The sequence below is a fragment of the Microcaecilia unicolor genome, chromosome 1, assembly GCF_901765095.1.
Source record: "Microcaecilia unicolor chromosome 1, aMicUni1.1, whole genome shotgun sequence".
Lineage (NCBI taxonomy): Eukaryota > Metazoa > Chordata > Amphibia > Gymnophiona > Siphonopidae > Microcaecilia > Microcaecilia unicolor.
This window is the reverse complement of record NC_044031.1, coordinates 41,135,966-41,156,408: the sequence shown is the minus strand read 5'-3', so window position 1 is coordinate 41,156,408 and position 20,443 is coordinate 41,135,966. Positions and strand designations below refer to the sequence as shown.

The 20,443-nt window shown below is 44.0% G+C and overlaps 1 protein-coding gene across 2 annotated transcripts in view; it reads left to right on the top strand.

Annotated features, from left to right (window-relative positions):
* The window catches only part of LOC115465546, a 71,740-nt gene that overhangs the window by 3,605 nt on the left and 47,692 nt on the right, over positions 1-20,443 (top strand). For both annotated transcript variants that reach the window (XM_030196095.1, XM_030196086.1), the window contains exons 2-3: positions 14,681-14,812; positions 18,607-18,774. In XM_030196095.1, coding sequence (XP_030051955.1) covers positions 14,681-14,812; positions 18,607-18,774 — 300 coding nt within the window. The remainder of the gene's footprint in view (positions 1-14,680; positions 14,813-18,606; positions 18,775-20,443) is intronic.

Sequence of the window (20,443 nt, the reverse complement as noted above, 5' to 3'; positions counted from 1 at the left end):
GCGCCCGTTTCATTCTGCTCGGAAACGGGCATTTTTTTCCTAGTCTGTTATAAATTGTAATCAGTGTGTCATTTGGAGGGGCTGGTTATAGGGACACCCTAGCACTGTTACATTTGTGCAGAGAAAAAGAGGGAGACCTATGTGACCAGAGGGGGGGGGGATGGAGACCTGTGTGACTGGGGGGGGGGGGGGCGAAGATCGGGGTGGGTGCCATGAAAAATTGCTCAGACACGAAGGGTGTCATGAACTGAAAAGGTTTGGGAACCACTGGCCTATGTTGAATCAAATTCACTCTGGGTGAATCTTCGTCTCATTACCTCTTTTCTTTTTTTTGTTACATTTGTACCCTGTGCTTTCCCACTCATGGCAGGCTCAATGCGGCTTACATGGGGCAATGGAGGGTTAAGTGACTTGCCCAGAGTCACAAGGAGCTGCCTGTGCCTGAAGTGGGAATCGAACTCAGTTCCTCAGGACCAAAGTCTACCACCCTAACCACTTGGCCACTCCTCCATTACCACTAGGCCACTCCTCCACTGTTGCTACTATTTGAGATTCTACATGGAATGTTGCTATTCCACTAGCAACATTCCATGTAGAAGTCGGCCCTTGCAGATCACCAATGTGGCCGCGCAGGCTTCTGTTTCTGTGAGTCTGACGTCCTGCACGTATGTGCAGGACGTCAGACTCACAGAAACAGAAGCCTGCGCAGCCTTCTACATGGAATGTTGCTAGTGGAATAGCAGCATTCCATGTAGAATCTCCAATAGTATCTATTTTTTTGTTACATTTGTACCCCGCGCTTTCCCACTCATGGCAGGCTCAATGCGGCTTACATGGGGCAATGGAGGGTTAAGTGACTTGCCCAGAGTCACAAGGAGCTGCCTGTGCCTGAAGTGGGAATCAAACCCAGTTCCCCAGGACCAAAGTCCACCACCCTAACCACTAGGCCACTCCTCCATGGGCATGTTTACTAAATCCAATAAGAATTTAACATCCAAAATTAACATGCAGTAAGTGCAATAGCAGTGTGGTAGTGTTGTGTTCCCCTGCAGTTACTATGCAGACAATTTCCCTACCAGACATGAATGTCAAGTGGATTAACGTATTTATTTATAAGTGTATCCATGCTAACTGTACATTTAACAGTTTACATGTGCTAATCGCCATAAGTCAACTGTCCACACCCAGTCTCTGCCCCATCCTGCTTAGCACAGGATTTTTACCACGCTGCCTGTTTTAGCGTGTAGTAACCCTTAATGTGGGCCTGCACTAATAGTTACTGATAAACATGCCACTCAGTCTTCTGCCTGTAACTGCTCTGCACCTGTGCATCTTTCCTTGATTTCTGAAGTCCTCTGTTTTATTAATGAGCCCTCACTCACTTTTACTATTTGCATGTTATGCCATTCTTCTTTTGCGCTGTGCTCCCTTCCCCATCCCTGGCTTTGTTCCAATTTCCTCTTCCTGAGTTGTTATTTCTCCTCCTTGCAGACATGCTAAAAACTGAGGCCCAGATGCACAAAACTTTAACGACCCTTTTAACGAAGAAATTTTCAACCGCAGCATGCACTAAAGGCCATTTTCCGACGACGCTAGCAGCTAACGAAAACAGAATGCAAACGAGTCACTTCCAATTGAAATGTGAACAATTCGCAATGCACTAACCATACCGACGATTGCAACGAATCATTTACCGTGATATATTTAACGTGAAGTCAGACCTGTCGTTAAGGCCTGAGCTGTCATACAGACACTGCTCCCCGCTTCTCCCTGCAGCATAAAAATCCAAGCTGGCATGTTTGAAAATAAAAAAAAACCCACACAAACACGTAGCTCCCTGCTTCCCCCTGCATAAAATTGAAAAAAAAAAACCCCAAAAAGCAAAAAAGGATCGGGAGGGGGCAAAGGCGCTAGTCAGGAGCGTCCTTTATGGATGCCCTTGCACCCCCCCCCCCCCCCCACCCGCCCGAGTACTAAACTGCCTACCTTCATATCTATCCTTTAGAAAGGTTTTTGAAAAGTTTTTTATTTGAAAATTAACACTCTGCTCTCCTGAAGCCAATTTCCTGGTCCCCCTCCCTTCCTCTGTTTCCCCCAGGCCGGGGGGGGGGGGGGGGGGGGCAGGTCTCTCTGCTGAGCTAAAGGGGATCACAGTGAAAGAGGTCTTTTGTTAGAAAGGGGGGTTCATGAAGGATGTCCTTTTTGGAGTCTTGAGGAGGACGTCTTCAACTGCACTCTCCTGCTAGGATCACAGAGCTAAATGCTCGCACGTCCTGATCCCCCCCCTCGCACGCCCCCGTCTGACGTAAGCAACCTACGTAGGTGTAATACGTAGGTTGCTTACGTCAGACGGGGGCGTGCCCAGGTCAGGGAAGGAGAGACATCCTGAAGACTCACGTCGATTAGCTGTTCTGCGTGCCCGTGCAGCGCCTTCACACAGAGGTGAGAGGTGCTGCGTGGGCCCGGTAAGGCGGTGGGGGGGCCCGGTGGAAGGGGGGAGCGGCGGCGATGACCTCAGGGGGGCGGGGCACGGGGGTGGAGGATGGCGGGAGGCAGAGCTGAGGGAGAAACAGAGAGGAAGGGAGGGGGGCCGGGGCTGCTACAGTTTTGATTTTTGTTTTAATTTTTTATTTAATACAGGGAGAAGCGGGGAGCAGCGGCGACCTCGGGCGGGGGTGGAGGGGGCAAGGCCGTCCTTACAGGACGCTCATGACGAGCGCCTTTGCCCTCTCCCGATCCTTTTTTGCTTTATGCAGGGGGAAGCAGGGAGCCACGTGTTTGTGTTTTGAGTTTTTGTTTTGACGTTTGTGGCATGCGCAGAGCAGCCAGCATAACAATTGGCTGCTCTGTGCATGCTTTAGGGGCCGATTACCGATGGGGATTAATGCATTGTACTTTACAATACCACACCGAACATGTGCGACTTGTTTTTTTGGTGCATTCTTCGTTTTTTAAAATTCGTTAAGGACTTTTACATTTTAGATTTTTTTACGTTTGGTTGATGCATCTGGGCCTGAGTCCTTAAAGCTGCTTTAATTTAAAAATGTAAATTTATTTTTCTCGTACTGGTAATATTGGTCCATGTAGCTCAGTATCCTGCTTCCAGCAGTGGACAATCCAAGTTGCAAGTAACTGGTAGAAACCCAAATAATAGCAACATTTCATGCTACCAATCACAGGGCAACAACTGGCTTCCCCCGTCTATCTTAATAGCAAAGTATGGACTTTTCCTCCAGGAACTTATCCAAACCTTTTTTAAACCCAGATACGCTAACCGCTGTTACCACATCCTCTGGCAAAGAGTTCCAGAGTTTAACTATTCTTTGAGTGAAAAAATATTTGCTATTTGTTTGAAAAGTATTTCCATGTAATTTCATTGAGTGTCCTCCTAGTCTTTGTACTTTTTGAAAGTGTGAAAAATCGATTCACTTTTACCCGTTCTATACCACTCAGGATTTTATAGACCTCAATCATATCCCCTCTCACCTGTCTCTTTTCCAAGCTGAAGAGCCCTAATCACTTTAGCCTTTCCTCATATTGGAGGAGTTCCATCCCCTTTATCATTTTGGTCGCTTTTCTTTGAACCTTTTCTAATTCCGCTATGTCCTTTTTGAGATACAACAACCAGAATTGAACGTAATACTCAAGGCAAAGTCACACCATGGAGTGAAAGAGGCATTATAGCAGTGGCGTAGCTACGTGGGGCCTGAGGGGGCCGGGGAACCCGCCCCCGCCGCCGCCTACCTTTACTTTTGCTGGCGGGGGATCCCACTCCCCGCCAGCCGACGTCTTCTCAGTCCTTCCTGCTCTTCAATTTGTTTGCTGACGTCCTGCACGTAATTGTACGTGCAGGACGTCAGACTCAGAGAACAGTTCAACGTGCAGGACGTCAGCAAACAAATTGAAGAGCAGGAAGCGACTGAGAAGAAGACGTCGGCTGGCAGGGAGTGGGATCCCCCGCCAGCAAAAGTAAAGGTAGGCTGCAGCGGTGGCGGGTTCGCGGCGGCAATGTCGGCGGTGGGCTAAAATGTGCCCCCTCCCCCCGGGCTCTGGACCCCTCACCCACGGAAGGCTGGCTACGCCCCTGCATTATAGTATTCTTGGTCTTATTTACCGTCCATTTCCTAATAATTCCTAGCATTCTGTTTGCTTTTTTGGCCTGCCACCGCACAATGAGCAGAAGATTTCAGCATATTGTCTAAACATTTTTTAAACTCAGATACACTAACTGCTTTTAACACATACTCCGGCAAAGAGTTCCAGTGCCCTAGTACCTTAAGAAGTTTTAATTAAATAACTCTATAATATTGAGATGCAGACAGTAGTCCAGCAGCGAGAGGGGTGCTATCCAGTCTTTTGCATTGAGTGTCACATGTATGATTATCTCCCATTTGGTGAGATGTCATATGTGTGTGCTCGATGCAAAGAAAGGGATCTCAGCATTGTTGTTGATGATACGTTGAAACCCTCTGCTCAGTGTGCTGCGGCGGCTAAGAAAGCAAATAGAATTTTAAGTATTATTAGGAAAGGAATGGAAAACAAAAGTGAGGACGTTATAATGCCTTTGTATCGCTCCATGGTAGAGAGCTGCACTGCTTCCGTCCCTGCGGGAATCCCGCAGGGACGGAGGCAGTTCCTGCGGGGTTCCCGCGGGGATGGAACCAGTTCTGTGGGCTTCCCGTGGAAGTGTAAGCTGCACCTGCACCAGCCTCTCATCAACCGAATACCAATTTATTTGAGTGCTGTCTCCTCCTCCTCCTCCTCTTCTTCCTTGCTTTAACAGCATAAATGTGGAAAGTCTTCCATTAAGGAGGTGGTAGAGTCACAAATGATGACGGAATTCAAAAAGGCGTGGGATGAACACAGAGGATCTCTAATTAGAAAATGGAAGTTATATAAAAGCTAACCTTAAATGGCTGCATGTGTGTGGATGTGTCAAGTGACGCTTAGATGGCGACTCTGGCTGTGATGAACTAGGGCTGATACCTGGCAGACTTGTATGGTCTGTGTCTCATACATGGCAATCTGGTGTAGGATGGGCTGGAAAGGGCTTAGACAGCAACTTCAGTGGCTGGAACATGAGGACAGTGCTGGACAGACTTTTACGGTCTGTGTCCCACAAATGAGAACATGAATAGGCTGGAGTGGGCTTCGATGGCAACTCCAGCAGTTGGAACATAAGGATGGGGCCAGATAGACTTCTGTGGTCTTTGTTCCAGAAACACGAAAGAAAGACCATAATCAAGTATATAATATCACACTCGTTGATTTAATGATGAATTGATCATGAGTGTGACTATTGGGCAGAGTGGATGGACCGTTCAGGTCTATTTGCTGTCACTTACTATGTTACTATTAATCCTCTTTGCTCCCAGGCTGGTGCATAGACCTGAACTCTGACACAGGCACGAGAATCAGATGTCACCTGACCTACTGGCGCGGGCATGTGGCGGCCTCTCAGCACCCACTGCCAGTGGATCAGAGACAAATCTTACATGTGCACACCAGAGTGTTCCAAGTTCCAACTTCTGTTCCTTCCTTGCCTACAGTGCTGTGGCTCAAATCCAGAAAGAGACTGAGGGAGCTGACTGGAACTTTCTTTTATGTACTTTTAAATTCTTACGGGGATGGGTGGGGATGGTTTAAATTTTTGCGGGGATGGGTGGGGATGGGTAAGATTCCAGTGGGGATGGGTGGGGACGGGTAAGATTCCAGCAGGGACGGGCGGGGATGGGTAAGATTTCTGTCCCCGTGCAACTCTCTACTCCATGGTACGACTGCGCCATTAATATTGTGTTCAATTCTGATCGCCGCATCTAAAAAAATATATATAACAGAATTAGAAAAGGTACAGAGAAGGGCGACGAAATGATAAAACGGATGGGATGGCTTCCCTATGAGGAAAGGCTGAAACATCTAGGGCTCTTCAGCTTGGAGAAAAGTCGGCTGAGGGGAGATATGATAGAGGTCTATAAAATAATGAGTGGAATGGAATGGGTAGACACGAATCGTTTACTCTCTCCAAAATTACTAGGACTAGGGGGCATCGATGAAGCTACAAAGTAGTAAATTTAAAACGAATCTGAAAAATTTTTTTTTCACTCAACAAGTAATTAAACTCTGAAATTCGTTGCCAGAGAATGTGGTAAAGGTGGTTAGCTTAGCGGGGTTTAAAAAAGGTCTGGACAGCTCCTAAAGGAAAAGTCCACAGACCATTATTAAATTGACTTGGGAAAAATCCACTGCTTATTTCTGGGATAAGCAGCATAAAGTGTATTGAACTTTTTCGGGATCTTGCCAGGTACACTGGGCTTGCTGGACCTTTGGTCTGTCCCAGTGTGGCAATATTGATGTACTTATGTACTCATGCTACATTCTGCTCCAGTTTAGAAGTGCCCGCTCTGGTGTTTGGTACATCAGATACGGGGTTTTTTCTTTCAGATGCTATAGAACGCAGAGAAGTTCTACTTGTGCAGTATACAGGGACTCCTAAGGCAGGCCCTCATGGCCGAAACACGATTTGTGTCAAGTCCATTGCATATATTTTTGAATAAAACTTCTGAAGTGAACTCTTTGAGTCCGTTGGACATTTTTTTCTACATCATCTTTTTTTTTTTTTGTTACATTTGTACCCTGCACTTTCCCTCTCATAGCAGGTTCAATGCAGCTTACATATTATATACAGGTACTTATTTGTACCTGGGGCAATGGAGGGTTAAGTGACTTGCCCAGAGTCATAAGGAGCTGCCTGTACCTGCAGTGGGAATTGAACCCAGTTCCCCAGGACCAAAGTCCACCACGCTAACAACTAGGCCACTCCTCTACTCTTTTGTGTCACCTTCTCTGTGTTTGCCTGTTTTGCATTGACCTGTGTGGAGGTTTTTCTGTTCTTCTGTGCTTGTCGATTCCACAACCATCACCAGTCATAAAAACCTCCCCTACTCATATACACTATTTTTATATAGTTCCAGAACTTCCCTAACATTACAAATCTCCATAATTCTTCAAATTTATCAGTTCTCGTTACTTCCTCCGTGTTTCTTATATTGACAGCGCAATTCACTATTGAAACAGCAACTTAACTGAAGTGGCATTAGCTTGCTCAACAGGGCCACTCCGTTTCACTTCACAGCTTCCTCAGGAGCCGCCAATCCATTGCTGCTATCTGCCCAATGTGCTGTTATCGCTTAGTGCATAACCTCGTTTATCTTCCGGCCAGCAACAGGAGCGAGTTACAAGCACTAATACATGTTCAGAATCTTGGAGGTTTGTAATATCGGGGAAGTCATGGAACCATATAAAAATTGCGTAAAAGATTAGGACAGGTTTTTTTTTTAATGACTGATGATGGTTGTGCTCAGATCTGCAATTGTTTGTAGGAATATCTGAGCTTCTGAAGTCTCTTCCTCCCCCTCGAACATATCCATTAGTGAAAGAGATATAAAATAATTTACATAGGACACTTACCCCCTTGTTTACAAAGCGGTGCGGCATTGCCAAAACAGCCCATTCAAAGTGAATGGGCTGTGTTGGCAGTACTGCACCGCCAGCCGCTAGTGCGGCTTTGTCAACATGGCTCTTATAGTGGTGTAAGTTAGGTATCTAACACTGAATTATCAATATTATGCATCTAACTTACTTCCTCTGACATGGAGGAGTGGCCTAGTGGTTAGGGTGGTGGACTTTGATCCTGGGGAACTGAAGAACTGAGTTTGATTCCCACATCAGGCACAGGCAGCTCCTTGTAACTCTGGGCAAGTCACTTAACCCTCCATTGCCCCATGTAAGCCGCATTGAGCCTGCCATGAGTAGGAAAGCACGGGGTACAAATGTAATAAAATAGATACTATTGGAGATTCTACATGGAATGTTGCTATTCCACTAGCAACATTCCATGTAGAAGGCTGCGCAGGCTTCTGCTTCTGTGAGTCTGACGTCCTGCACGTATGTGCATGACGTCAGACTCATAGAAACAGAAGCCTGCGCGGCCACGTTGGTGATCTGCAAGGGCTGACTTCTACATGGATTGTTGCTACTATTGGAGATTCTACATGGAATGTTGCTATTCCACTAGCAACATTCCATGTAGAAGGCTGCGCAGGCTTCTGCTTCTGTGAGTCTGACGTCCTGCACGTATGTGCATGACGTCAGACTCATAGAAACAGAAGCCTGCGCGGCCACGTTGGTGATCTGCAAGGGCTGACTTCTACATGGATTGTTGCTACTATTGGAGATTCTACATGGAATGTTGCTATTCCACTAGCAACATTCCATGAAGAAGGCTGCGCAGGCTTCTGCTTCTGTGAGTCTGACATCCTGCACGTATGTGCAGGACGTCAGACTCATAGAAACAGAAGCCTGCGCGGCCACATTGGTGATCTGCAAGGGCCGACTTCTACATGGAATGTTGCTAGTGGAATAGCAACATTCCATGTAGAATCTCCAATAGTAGCAACAGTGGAGGAGTGGCCTAGTGGTTAGGGTGGTGGACTTTGGTCCTGAGGAACTGAGTTCGATTCCCACTTCAGGCACAGGCAGCTCCTTGTGACTCTGGGCAAGTCACTTAACCCTCCAAAGCCGCATTGAGCCTGCCATGAGTGGGAAAACGCGGGGTACAAATGTAACAAAAAAAAAAAATAAGGACATAAGAATATCCATACTGGGTCAGACCAATGGTCCATCTAGCCCAGTATCCTGCTTCCAACAGCATCCAATCCAGGTCAGAAGTACTTGGCAGAAACCCAAATAGGAATGTTTTTTTTTTTAATTTTAAAATTTATTTTTGTTTTAACTATTATTTATTTATTTAAACATTTATATTATGCAGCAATCCAAAGTTCTTGGCAGATCACAATCATACAGTCACAATGCATAAAATAAGAAAATCACAAACATTACCATCAAAATAATAACATGCATTCCATTGCTGGAACCTATCTGCCAACGACGTGCTGTCTCTTCCTTCAACCTTCTACCCTTTCAAATGCTTGCATAAATAAGAGAGTTTTCAGTTCTCTTTTAAACTCTTTCAAATTCTGTATCTTTCGGATCGTCACAGGCAACTTGTCCAACATGAGGGTCCAGCTGTATAAAAAATAGAATTCCTTAATTCATCTGCATTGATACCATGATAGGTCAGGATGGTACATCCATAATTAATTGATCAGCAGACACTAAAGATCGTCTCAGCTGGTATTTGTAGTTTCATACCTAAGGCCTTTGATGCTTGACCTGTACTTATCTTAAAGACAGTACATATAATCTTACATTGGATCCTCTGCCCGATAGGGAGCCAATGCAGCCTTTTCAGAACTGAACAGATATGGTCATAGCGATTGCTCTCTGTCAAGTCTCTGGCAACTGAGTTCTGGGCTGCCTACAATACTTTAACTTGAGTTTTCTGTATTCCCAATAACAAACCACTGCTTATTTCTAGGATAAGCACCATAAAATGTATTCTACTATTTTGGGATCTTGCCAGGTACTTGTGACTACTACTACTACTATTTAGCATTTTTATAGCGCTACAAGGCATATGCAGCGCTGCACAAACATAGAAGTAAGACAGTCCCTGCTTAAAGAGCTTACAATCTAATAGACAAAAAAATAAAGTAAGCAAAATCAAATCAATTAATGTGTACAGGAAGGAGGAGAGGAGGGTAGGTGGAGGCGAGTGGTTACAAGTGGTTACGAGTCAAAAGGAATGTTAAAGAGGTGGGCTTTGAATCTAGATTTAAAGGTGGCCAAGGATGGGGCAAGACGTAGGGGCTCAGGAAGTTTATTCCAGGTGTAGGGTGCAGCGAGACAGAAGGCGCGAAGACTGGAGTTGGCAGTAGTGGAGAAGGGAACAGATAAGAAGGATTTATCCATGGAGCAGAGTGCACAGGAAGGGATGTAGGGAAGGACAAGTGTGGAGAGATACTGGGGAGCAGCAGAGTGAGTACATTTATAGGTTAGTAGAAGAAGTTTGAACAGGATGCAAAAACGGATAGGGAGCCAGTGAAGTGAGGAGAGGGGTAGTATGAGTAAAGCGACCCTAGCGGAAGACGAGACGGGCAGCAGAGTTTTGAACCGACTGGAGAGGGGAGAGGTGACTAAGTGGGAGGCCAGCAAGAAGCAGATTGCAGTAGTCTAAACGAGAGGTGACAAGGGTGTGGATGAGGGTTTTGGTAGAGTGCTCGGAAAGAAAGGGGCAGATTTTACGGATGTTGTAAAGAAAGAAACGACAGATCTTGGCGATCTGCTGGATATGAGCAGAGAAGGAGAGAGAAGAGTCAAAGATGACCCCAAGGTTTCGAGCTGAGGAGACAGGGAGAATGAGAGAGCTATCAACAGAAATAGAAAACGGGGGGAGCGGGGAGGTGGGTTTGGGGGGAAAAATGAGAAGCTCGGTTTTGGTCATGTTTAATTTCAGGTGGCATTGAGACATCCAGACAGCAATGTCAGACAAGCACGCTGAAACTTCCGTCTGTCCTAGCATGGCAAATGCTTTTGTTCTTATGTTCTTAAACCATTACAGTAGTCAAAGCATGGTGATATATAACATTGCACCACTGTTTGAAAATTATAAGGCTTAAGAAGATCTTTTAAATACCTAACTAATCTCATTTTATAGAACACTTCCTTTCAAATTTTATGTATCTGATCTTCCATTGTCAGACCTGAATCCACCATCACTCCTAGATCAGCGCTGCATGCGTCTGGTAGCGCTATACAAATGCTAATAATAATAATAATAACATCTGAACTATTAGAATGTTTTCATTACCAAAAGGAAATCCGGATGGTATATCTGATGAGTCATATGTTGACAATAGCAAAATCTTGGTCTTATTTATAATCAGTTTTTCATGATTTGCTTTCATCCAGCATTGAATAGAATGCGTAGTCAAACTTAGATGATCAAAAGTCACTTGTACTAAATGAGAGAACTGCAACAAAAACTGTATATCGTCCGCATACAATCTAAATTGAATGTAAAAACAATTTAACAGTTGACCCACAAGGACAATAAAAAGATATTAAACAAAACTGCTGATAAACAAAACCACTGTGGAACACCCATCTTACAATGAATAAAATTCGAAATGTCATTTCCCTGAGAGACACAAAATTGCCTATATTCAAGGAGCGACTTAAACCAATCCGAGCGGAGGAGTAGCCTCGTGGTTAGTGCAGTGCACTTTGATCCTGGGGAACTCTGGGCAAGTCACTTAACCCTCCATTGCCCCTGGTACAAAAATAAGTACCTGAATATATGTTAACCGCTTTGAATGTAGTTGCAAAAACCTCAGAAAGGCGGTATATCAAGTCCCATTTCCCTTTCCCTATTGGAGATTCTAGATGGAATGTTGCTACTATTTGAGATTCTACATGGAATTTTGCTATTCCAGTAGCAACATTCCATATAGAAGCCTGCCCTTGCAGATCAGCCGCGCAGGCTTCTGTTTCTGTGAGTCTGACGTGCAGGACGTCAGACTCACAGAAACAGAAGCCTGCGCGGCCACATTGCTGATCTGCAAGGGCTGACTTCTACATGGAATGTTGCTAGTGGAGGAGTAGCCTAGTGGTTAGTACAGTGGACTCTGATCCTGGGGAACTGGGTTCAATTCCCACTGCAGCTCCTTGTGACTCTGGGCAAGTCACTTAACCCTCCATTGCCCCTGGTACAAAATAAGTACCTGAATATATGTAAACTGTTGTAGTTGCAAAAACCTCAGAAAGGCAGTATATCAAGTCCCATTTCCCCTTTACCTACAATTCCAATTGATTGCAATCTATTAAGTAAAATACCATGATTAAGTGTATCAAAAGATGCTGAAATGTCTAAAATAACTAACAGAAAGCATTGGCCTGTACTAAAACCAGCCCGCCCAGTGTACAGTGGCGGCCAAAAAAGCAAACAGGATGCAAAATAAGACAAGAATATTATAATGTTTGTTTGTTACATTTGTACCCCACATTTTCCCACCTATTTGCAGGCTCAATGTGGCTTACATAGTGCCGTAATGGCGTTCGCCAAGTCGGTTGATAACAAATACAAGGTTACATTGTGGTCGCAAGAGGTAGGTGTGTATCAGGCAACATGAGGGTCGAGGGGAGTGAGGATTGTATATTGTCCAGTACGATCATTGGTTATGCTGTGTTGCTGGGTGTGGGGATTTTGTATCACTCCATGGTGTAACCTCATCTTGAGTATTACATGCAGTTCTGGTCGCCGTATCTCAAAAAAGATATAGTGGAATTAGAAAAGGTTCAAAGAAGAGCAACCAAAATGATAAAGGGGGAAGGAACTGCTTCCATATCGGAAAAAGCTAAAGAGGTTAGGGCTGTTCAGCTTGGAAAAGAGACAACTGAGGAGGGATATGATTGAGGTCTATAAAATCCTGAGTGGTGTGGCATGGGTAGTTTTTCACTCTTTCAAAAAATGCAAAGACCGAGGGCCACTCAATGAAATTACATGGAAATCCTTCTTTTAAAACAAATTGGAGGAAATATTTTTTCACTCCTGCTGTAGCCCGATTTGCCACACGCCAACATGGCAGTAGCCCTACCTCCCTTTAGTAAAAAGGCTCCTTAGTGACGGAACCAAAAACTGAAATGTTTTTTGCCCTAAATGTGGATGCAGCCCCTGCACTAATCTTGTTTACAATGCATTTTTGTTTTCTACTAACTACTACTAATAATCATTTCAATGGCGCTACTAGATGTACGCGGTGCTGTACATGTTATAGGCAGGTACTTTGTCTGCCCCTAGAGGGCTCACAATCTTTTGTACTTGGGGCCATGGACGGTTAAGTGACTTGCCCAAGGTCACAATGAGTTGCAGTGGGAATTGAACCCAGGTTGCCAGGATCAAAGCCCGCTGCACTAACCATTAGGCTACTTCTCCGCTCCAGTGCTGCCTGGATACTGCTGGGTGAGCACCTCCTAAATGGGTGGCAGTAATGGCTATCCTGGCAAATGACGGCGTGGCAAGTGGTTCACTTACCACAGGGCTATTTCCCTTTTTAAAAAAAAAAACCCAAGAAAACCTTTTACCTGCTGCGGTAAAAGGGGGCCTTGGCGTGCAGTGAATCCACACGCTGACACTACCGCAGACCCCCCTTTTACCGCAGCTTGGTAAAAGGGGTCTTAAGTTACCGCATCATTTGGCTCGCAGTTCTTCTGTTGTGGAGATTACAACTGCTGCAGAATACCAGAGCTAGCACTGAGAATATCTGACAGAGAGAGCACCTCCAGAGCTCAGGCTTCTGCACTGGTTGCTGATACCTGCTTGGTTTCAATTGAAAGAGCTTAGCTTTCAGAGCTTTAAAAAACGGAAACCTGCTTATTGGGTAGAGAAACAGAACTGGTTTCAGATCAATAGACTGCTCAGATCAAGCCAGGGGGACATATTAAAAGTGAACGTAGATAAGGAACAGGATTGCTATAATAGCTCCTTTGAGCTGGAACTCCATGACTATCCGCATTAGGAAGGCGACCAATGTACATGGTGTACGGGAAGAACATGAAAACATAGCTGTTCCCAGTGTATTAAGATGGTAGCTCCCAGAAACTCATTATAGAATGGATATGGGAATAATGGAAGTAATAGTCAGTTTTTTATGATTTAGCATTTTTTTGTCCTTTTTGCTTTTCCTTTTATTTATTTTTTATGTTATTTTAATTTATTGATCATCTGCTTTTAGTTTAGAAGGTTTTTAATGCTCCAGGAAGCAATTTTGTCTTTATAATGATTTTCTTATATCTCTTTTCCTTTCTCCTTCCAGTTTTTTTTTTTTTTTCAAGAACGGGGCAAAAAGTTTTTTCTTGTTACTATTTGCTTAGTATTTCCTGGCGTTAATGATCAAATTATGCTCCTGTACCTAAGGCAGAATCTTTGATTTTTTTTTGTTCCTTTTCCTTTGTAAATCTACAGCTAATAAAAATAAAATTTAAAAAGAAGGCTTTCTTTTTGTATGAGTTCAGTATGCAATATAGCACTTGTTAACTGCTATTTCTCCTGAAAAAGGTCCAGCACGGTGTACAGAAATACTAATATCCAGCAAAACAATTAAAGCATTACAAGCATTAATATCAAATCTCTTAAAAAGGTCTGATCAATACACCAAACATTATAAAATTATAAACATAGATCTGATAACAAATCTCATCAGACAGCAGTATATTAAAAAAAATAAGCGTAAATCAAGAACAAATACAGAGCTGATAGTCACAGGAAACCCCAGTTTAGAGATTTAACTTTAGTTCTGCAGCACAGCTTAGCCAGTTCAAATAAAGAATAAAGAGCTGATAGTCACAGGAAACAACTTTAAAACTTGAACATTCTGCCACAGCCTACAGCATTAACAGATAGTCTCTAGAAGACACAGCAAGGCCTAGTTTAGTCTTCATCTTGGAAGCCCAGACCAGATATATTCCACAAAGATGAAAAAAAAAGAGAAAATGACAGCCAGCATGTTTGAAAGGTGAAGTGAAGTGAAGGAGGCTACTTTAGTCAACAGAATGTCCTTCAAAGAATGGAACAAAGACCCAAATGAAAAAAATAAGAAGCAACATAAGCACTGGCAAGTCAGAACTGCCTCAAAATATAGGTGATGGCTCAGATTTAGCTGACAAACCTTCATGGGTGGGTCTGTGCTGAGATGAACATTAATCTTCTGCTGTCTTCCTGCAGCCTACGCAAGACAAGCCCACCCTAAGGAGAAGGGACCCGAAAAGGAAAGGCAAGCTGAGCCAGTCATCCCGACACGGGAAGAATTATTTTGGTCAGCGGTATAGCCTTGGCCATGGAGGCGTAGCATTCCTGGTAAGAAACGGGGAAAGGATGGGGATTGAAGGAGGGTGTGAAGAGCAGTAAGAAAAATAAGATCACAGCGTGAGGAAACCAGATAACCTAAGATCCCACACCTGGAGGGACACAGGTACTATAAATGCCAAATACAAAATGCACTAAAAGCCCAATTTTACTTCATACTCCATAACATGGCTGCAAGTTTTTCAAACAAGTAAAAAGCTATCTGGGTAGTGTATTTTGGAGACTGGAGAAATTTGTGGTCCACTGAAGATTACATCAAATAATCAAAGGGACCTTTTACTAAAATGCGCTGGAAAATGGCCTGTGGTAGTGTAGACCCGTGTTACGGATGCGTGCAGATCCATTTTTCAGCGCACCTGTAAAAATGGCTTTTAAAAATTTTGACCGAAAATGGATGTGCGGCAAAATGAAAATTGACACGCGTCCATTTTGGATCTGAGACCTTACCGCCAGCCATTGACTTAGCGGTAAGGTCTCACGCGTTAACCGGGTGGTAATGGTCTACGTGCCCCAAATGCCTTTTACCACTCGGTTGCGCCGTGCACCAGAAAATAAAAATTCTTTTCTGGTGCACGTAGGGGACGCGTGTCAAAAATGAAATTACCACCTGGGCCACACAGTAGCCAGGCGGTAAAGTGACTAGGGGGCCCTTTTACTATGCAGCTGTTGGAATCTATTTCTGCAAAAGAGGAACTTAAGGTTATTGAATAAATGCCTCAGCGTTATGGGTTCTGCTGTTGTTTCTATTTCTTTATTTCTTGATCTTGGATCTACATTTTTCCTCGTATTGTGCTGTGAATTGATATCGTTTAGCTTTCTATTTTGTTGTATTTCCTTATATTGTGATTTTTCTTATATCATTGATTCTTTGAAGTGATTATAAATCTTAAATTTGTGAAAAATAAAAAAGATCTTCTAATATTCTCGGGAAGATCATTCCATATTTTTGTGGCTTCATAAGAAAAGGTGGAAATAAAAATCCATTTATACCTAACTCATTTCCCAACTGGGAAATATTATAGCATCCAGGGTGTTCCAAGGAATGCCCTCAGACCACAGAGACCTGCACGGGAATGGGGTTTGCGGGAATCCCACGGGGACGGAAGCATTTCTGTGGGGATCCCGTGGGGACGGAAGCAGTTCCTGTGGGGTTCCCATGGGGACGGAAGCAGTTCCTGTGGGGACGGAAGCAGTTCCTGTGGGGTCCCCGTGGGGACAGAAGCAGTGCCTGTGGGGTTCTTGTGAAGCGTATGCTGCACTTGCACCAACCTTTCACCTACTAAGTACCAAGTTCTTTGAGTGCTGTCTTCTCCTCCTCCTCCTCCTCCTCCTTCTCCTTGTTTTAACAGCACAGATGTGGAAAGTCTCCATTAAGGAGGTGGTAGAGATACAAATGGAGATGAAACTCAAAAAGGCATGGGGTGAACACAGAGGATCTCTAATTAGAAAATGGAAGTTATAAAAAACCTAAAAAATGGCTGCATGTGTGTGGATGTGTCACATGACACTTACATGGTGACTCTGGCTGTGATGAACTAGGGCCAATACCAGGAGACCTGTACGGTCTGTGTCTTATATATGGCAATCTGGTTTAGGATGAGCTGGAAAGGGTTTAGACAGCAACTTTAGTGGCTGGAAAATGAGGACAGAGCTGGACAGACTTTTATGGCCTGTGTCCCGCAAATGAGTGAATAGGCTGGAGTGGGCTTTGAGGGCAACTCCAGCTGTTGGAACATAAGGATAGGGCCAGGCGGACTCCTATGGTCTATGTCCCGGAAACGCCACAGAAAGACCATAATCAAGTATATAATATCACATTCATTGTTGATTTAATCATGAATTGATAATGATTGTGACTATTGGGCAGACTGGATGGACTGATCCGGCTTTTATCTGCTGTCGTTTACTATGTTACTATTAATCCTCTCTGCTCCTGGGCTGATGTGCAGACCTCAGCTCTGACATAGGCACGAGCATCAGATGCCACCTGACCTACTGGCGTGTGCATGTGGTGATCTCTTAGCACACAGTGCCAGTGAATCAGAGAAGTCTTACATGTGCGCACCAGAGTGTTCCAACTTCCGTTCCTTCCTTGCTGCAGTGCTGCAGCTCAGACCCAGAGACTGAGAGAGCCAAAAGGCATTTTTTTTAATGCACCATTAAATTCTTGTGGGACTGGGTGAGGACAGGTTAAATTCTTGCGGGGACGGGCGAAGCTCCTGCCATATTGAAACATTTTGGGGCCGATATTGAGCTGGTGGGAGGCAGCCTGCATAAGTGCCATGGTTGGCACTGACCCTGAATATTCAATACCGGGCTGTTTCCAGTGACCGGCATTGAACATTTGGGAGGGTTTTTTTGCCGGTGCTAACTTAACCGGCTAAGCGAATATGCAGCACTGGTCAGTTAAGTTAATAGCAGGTAAAGATAGGATTGTTATTTATGCAATCAAATTTGCCCACTAAACTTAGCTGGTCAGCGCTGAATGTAGCTAGTTATTGCATTATATAGCTGGGTAAATGTCAGCGCTGATTGCAAATATTCAGCAGAGATAACTGGTTACCTCGTGCTGAATATTCGCTGTTAGGTGCCAAAACACTATTTAACCGGCTATTTCTGGCCAGTTAATAGCTTTCAATATCAGGGGTTTAAGTATCAGGCCCTAAATTCCTTAAACTCTCAGGCATATTTTCGAAAGTGATCGCCGGCCATCTTCCGACATAAATCAGGAGATGGCTGGCGATCTCTCAAAAGCGGTGAAATCCGTATAATCGAAAGCGGCTTTTTTGACACCATCGCCGCTTTCCCGTCGCTGCGCTGTTGAAAGTTCAAGAGGGCGTGTCGGTAGCATAGCGAAGGCGGGACATGGATGGGCATGGGCGTGGCTACCAGATGGCCGGCTTTCACGGATAATGGAAAAAAAAAGCAGCGTTAAGCAGTATTTTGCCGGGTTTACTTGGTCCTTTTATTTTCACAACTAAGCCTCAAAAAGGTGCCCCAACTGACCAAATGACCACCAGAGGGCATGGGGGATGACCTCCCCATACTCCCCCAGTGGTCACCAACCCCCTCCCACACTAAAAAAATAAAAATAAAAACCTTTTTTTACCAGCCTGTATGCCAGCCTCAAATGTCATACCCAGCTCCCTGACAGCAGTATGCAAGTCCCTGGAGCAGTTTTTAATGGGTGCAGTGCACTTCAGGCAGGCAGACCCAGGTCCACCCCCCCCCCCACCTGTTACACTTGTGGTGGTAAGTGTTGAGCCCTCCAAACCCCCCCAAAACCCACTGTACCCACATGTAGGTGCCCCCCTTCACCCATAAGGGCTATGGTTGTGGGGAGTGGGTTTTGGGGGGATTTGGGGGGCTCAGCACCCAAGGTAAGGGAGCTATGCACCTGGGAGGTATTTGTATATTTTTTTTAAAAATTTTTAGAAGTGCCCCCTAGAGTGCCCGGTTGCTGTCCTGGCATGTCAGGGGGACCAGTGCACTACAAATGCTGGCTCCTCCCACGACCAAATGCCTTGGATTTCGCTGGGTTTAAGATCGCCTTGATAGAATAGGCTCCTATCAGGTGCCCTCTGTGAGTGGAAATGAGAGGTCTGGGAAACACTCCACAAAAAGTGAGAGGTGAACAGTGTCAGCTGGGGAACTAGAAAGATTCAAGAAAGCAGTGAACTTTTCCAGAGCTAGTCTAGATAAAAAAAAGAAAGATAAGATTAGCAAGAAACAGTTTATATAACATGCATTTGTGTTCTATATTTTCCCTTTCACATCTGAACAAGACGAAAGGAGAAATTGAGGTTATGCGACCATCTGAAGCCGACTTATCACCCACTGCACCCACGGATGAGAGAGATCGCTGCCTTGGCTGCTGTGATGTTAATGCCACTGACTTCTCAGAATTGCAGGGAACAGAGCGAGGAGATGGAAACTGGATCATCACCCAGACCGTAAGGAAAACTCGTGCATTAAATGGGGATAACATCAGTATTTAGATGACGTGGTATAACCGGTACGCAGCAGTCAAGGTTGGTTGGCCAAAGCAAAGTTACAGACAGGTAGAATTAAGGCTGCACTGTTGATATTATGTTGAATGCAGCAGTTGTTGAGATAAGGTAGCAGGATGTACAATGAGGTAAGCATACTAGATTGGATTGGATTGGATGTATTATTTTTAACCCGCCCTTGTTCAGGGTTGCTAACAAAAGTACATACATAAAATCACATAAAAAACAAATACAAAACAAATTCTTCATAATATACAATCAAAAGAAAATGATAAAGAAAAAAAAATAATGATGTCCAAGCCTTTAAGTAAGCAAAGAAGTAACATCAGCAGGTACATAATATGCCAAGCATAGCAAATGTGCTTTCAATTGGTGTTTGAATGATTGTACATGTCACTCAATTTTAAGATGACTAACTTGGCAAATTATTCCACACTATTGGCCCTGCTATTGAGAAGGTTCCTCTTCTAGTTAAGTCCAAGCGTAATCGATTTTAAAATAGGCATTACAAGATCACAAAACATTAGTGATCGTAACTGAAGAGATGGAAAATATTTTTGGACTGCATGTTTCAGATACATAGAAGATTCCTGATAGAAAACTTTTTGCAATGACAAAAGTAACTTAAATTTTATACGGTAAGAAATTGGTGACTACTTCAATCTTTTCAAGTATACAATAATATGTTCAAACTTTGGCAGATACTACTACTACTATTTAACATTTCTAAAGCGCTACTAAGGTTACGCAGCGCTGTACAAGTTAACATAGAAGGACAGTCCCTGCTCAAAGAGCTTACAACCTAATGGACAAATGTAGGGGCAGTCAAATTGGGGCAGTCTAGATTTCCTGAAAGGTATAAAGGTTAGGTGCCAAAGGCAACATTGAAGAGGTGGGCTTTGAGCAAGGATTTGAAGATGGGTAGGGAGGGGGCTAGGCGTAGGGGCTCAGGAAGTTGATTCCATGCATAGGGTAAGGCAAGGATCAAACAACAAGCGTACTGCTGAGTTTTGGACCATTTGTATAGATTTAATACTAGCGATAGATAAACCCAAATAGGCTATGTTGCAATAATCAATACCACTCAGAACAATGGCTTCAACAACTCGTAGAAGACCCATTCTTGGTAAAAGTCTCCGCAATTTGCTCAATAGATGAAGCTTAAAGAGCTGCAAATCAATTGAACCTAAAACTAGAAAGAGAATTGAAAATCAAACAATAACCCCAGGCTTCGCATCTGGGTACCTACTTTCACAAAGACTCCTGACAGTAATACAGTCTCAGGAAAAGGAGACAATGAATTTCCACTAACATAAAGCAATTCTCTTTTATTGACACTGAGCTTCAAATGATTCCATACCAACCACTCAAGCAAAGCATCAAAAATAGTCTGTAATTTACATACCACATCTGAAATAGAATCAGTTGTTGAGAAAAGAACTGGATGTCGTCAGCATATAGGTGATATGATACCTTCAAAGACTGAAACAACCAACGTAATGGGGCCGAGTAGATATTAAACAATATGGCAGATAATGCCGAACCCTGCGGGACTCCTGTTCGCAGGGTGTGCAGCATTGAAGTCTCATTTCTAAGACATAACCACCTGTTG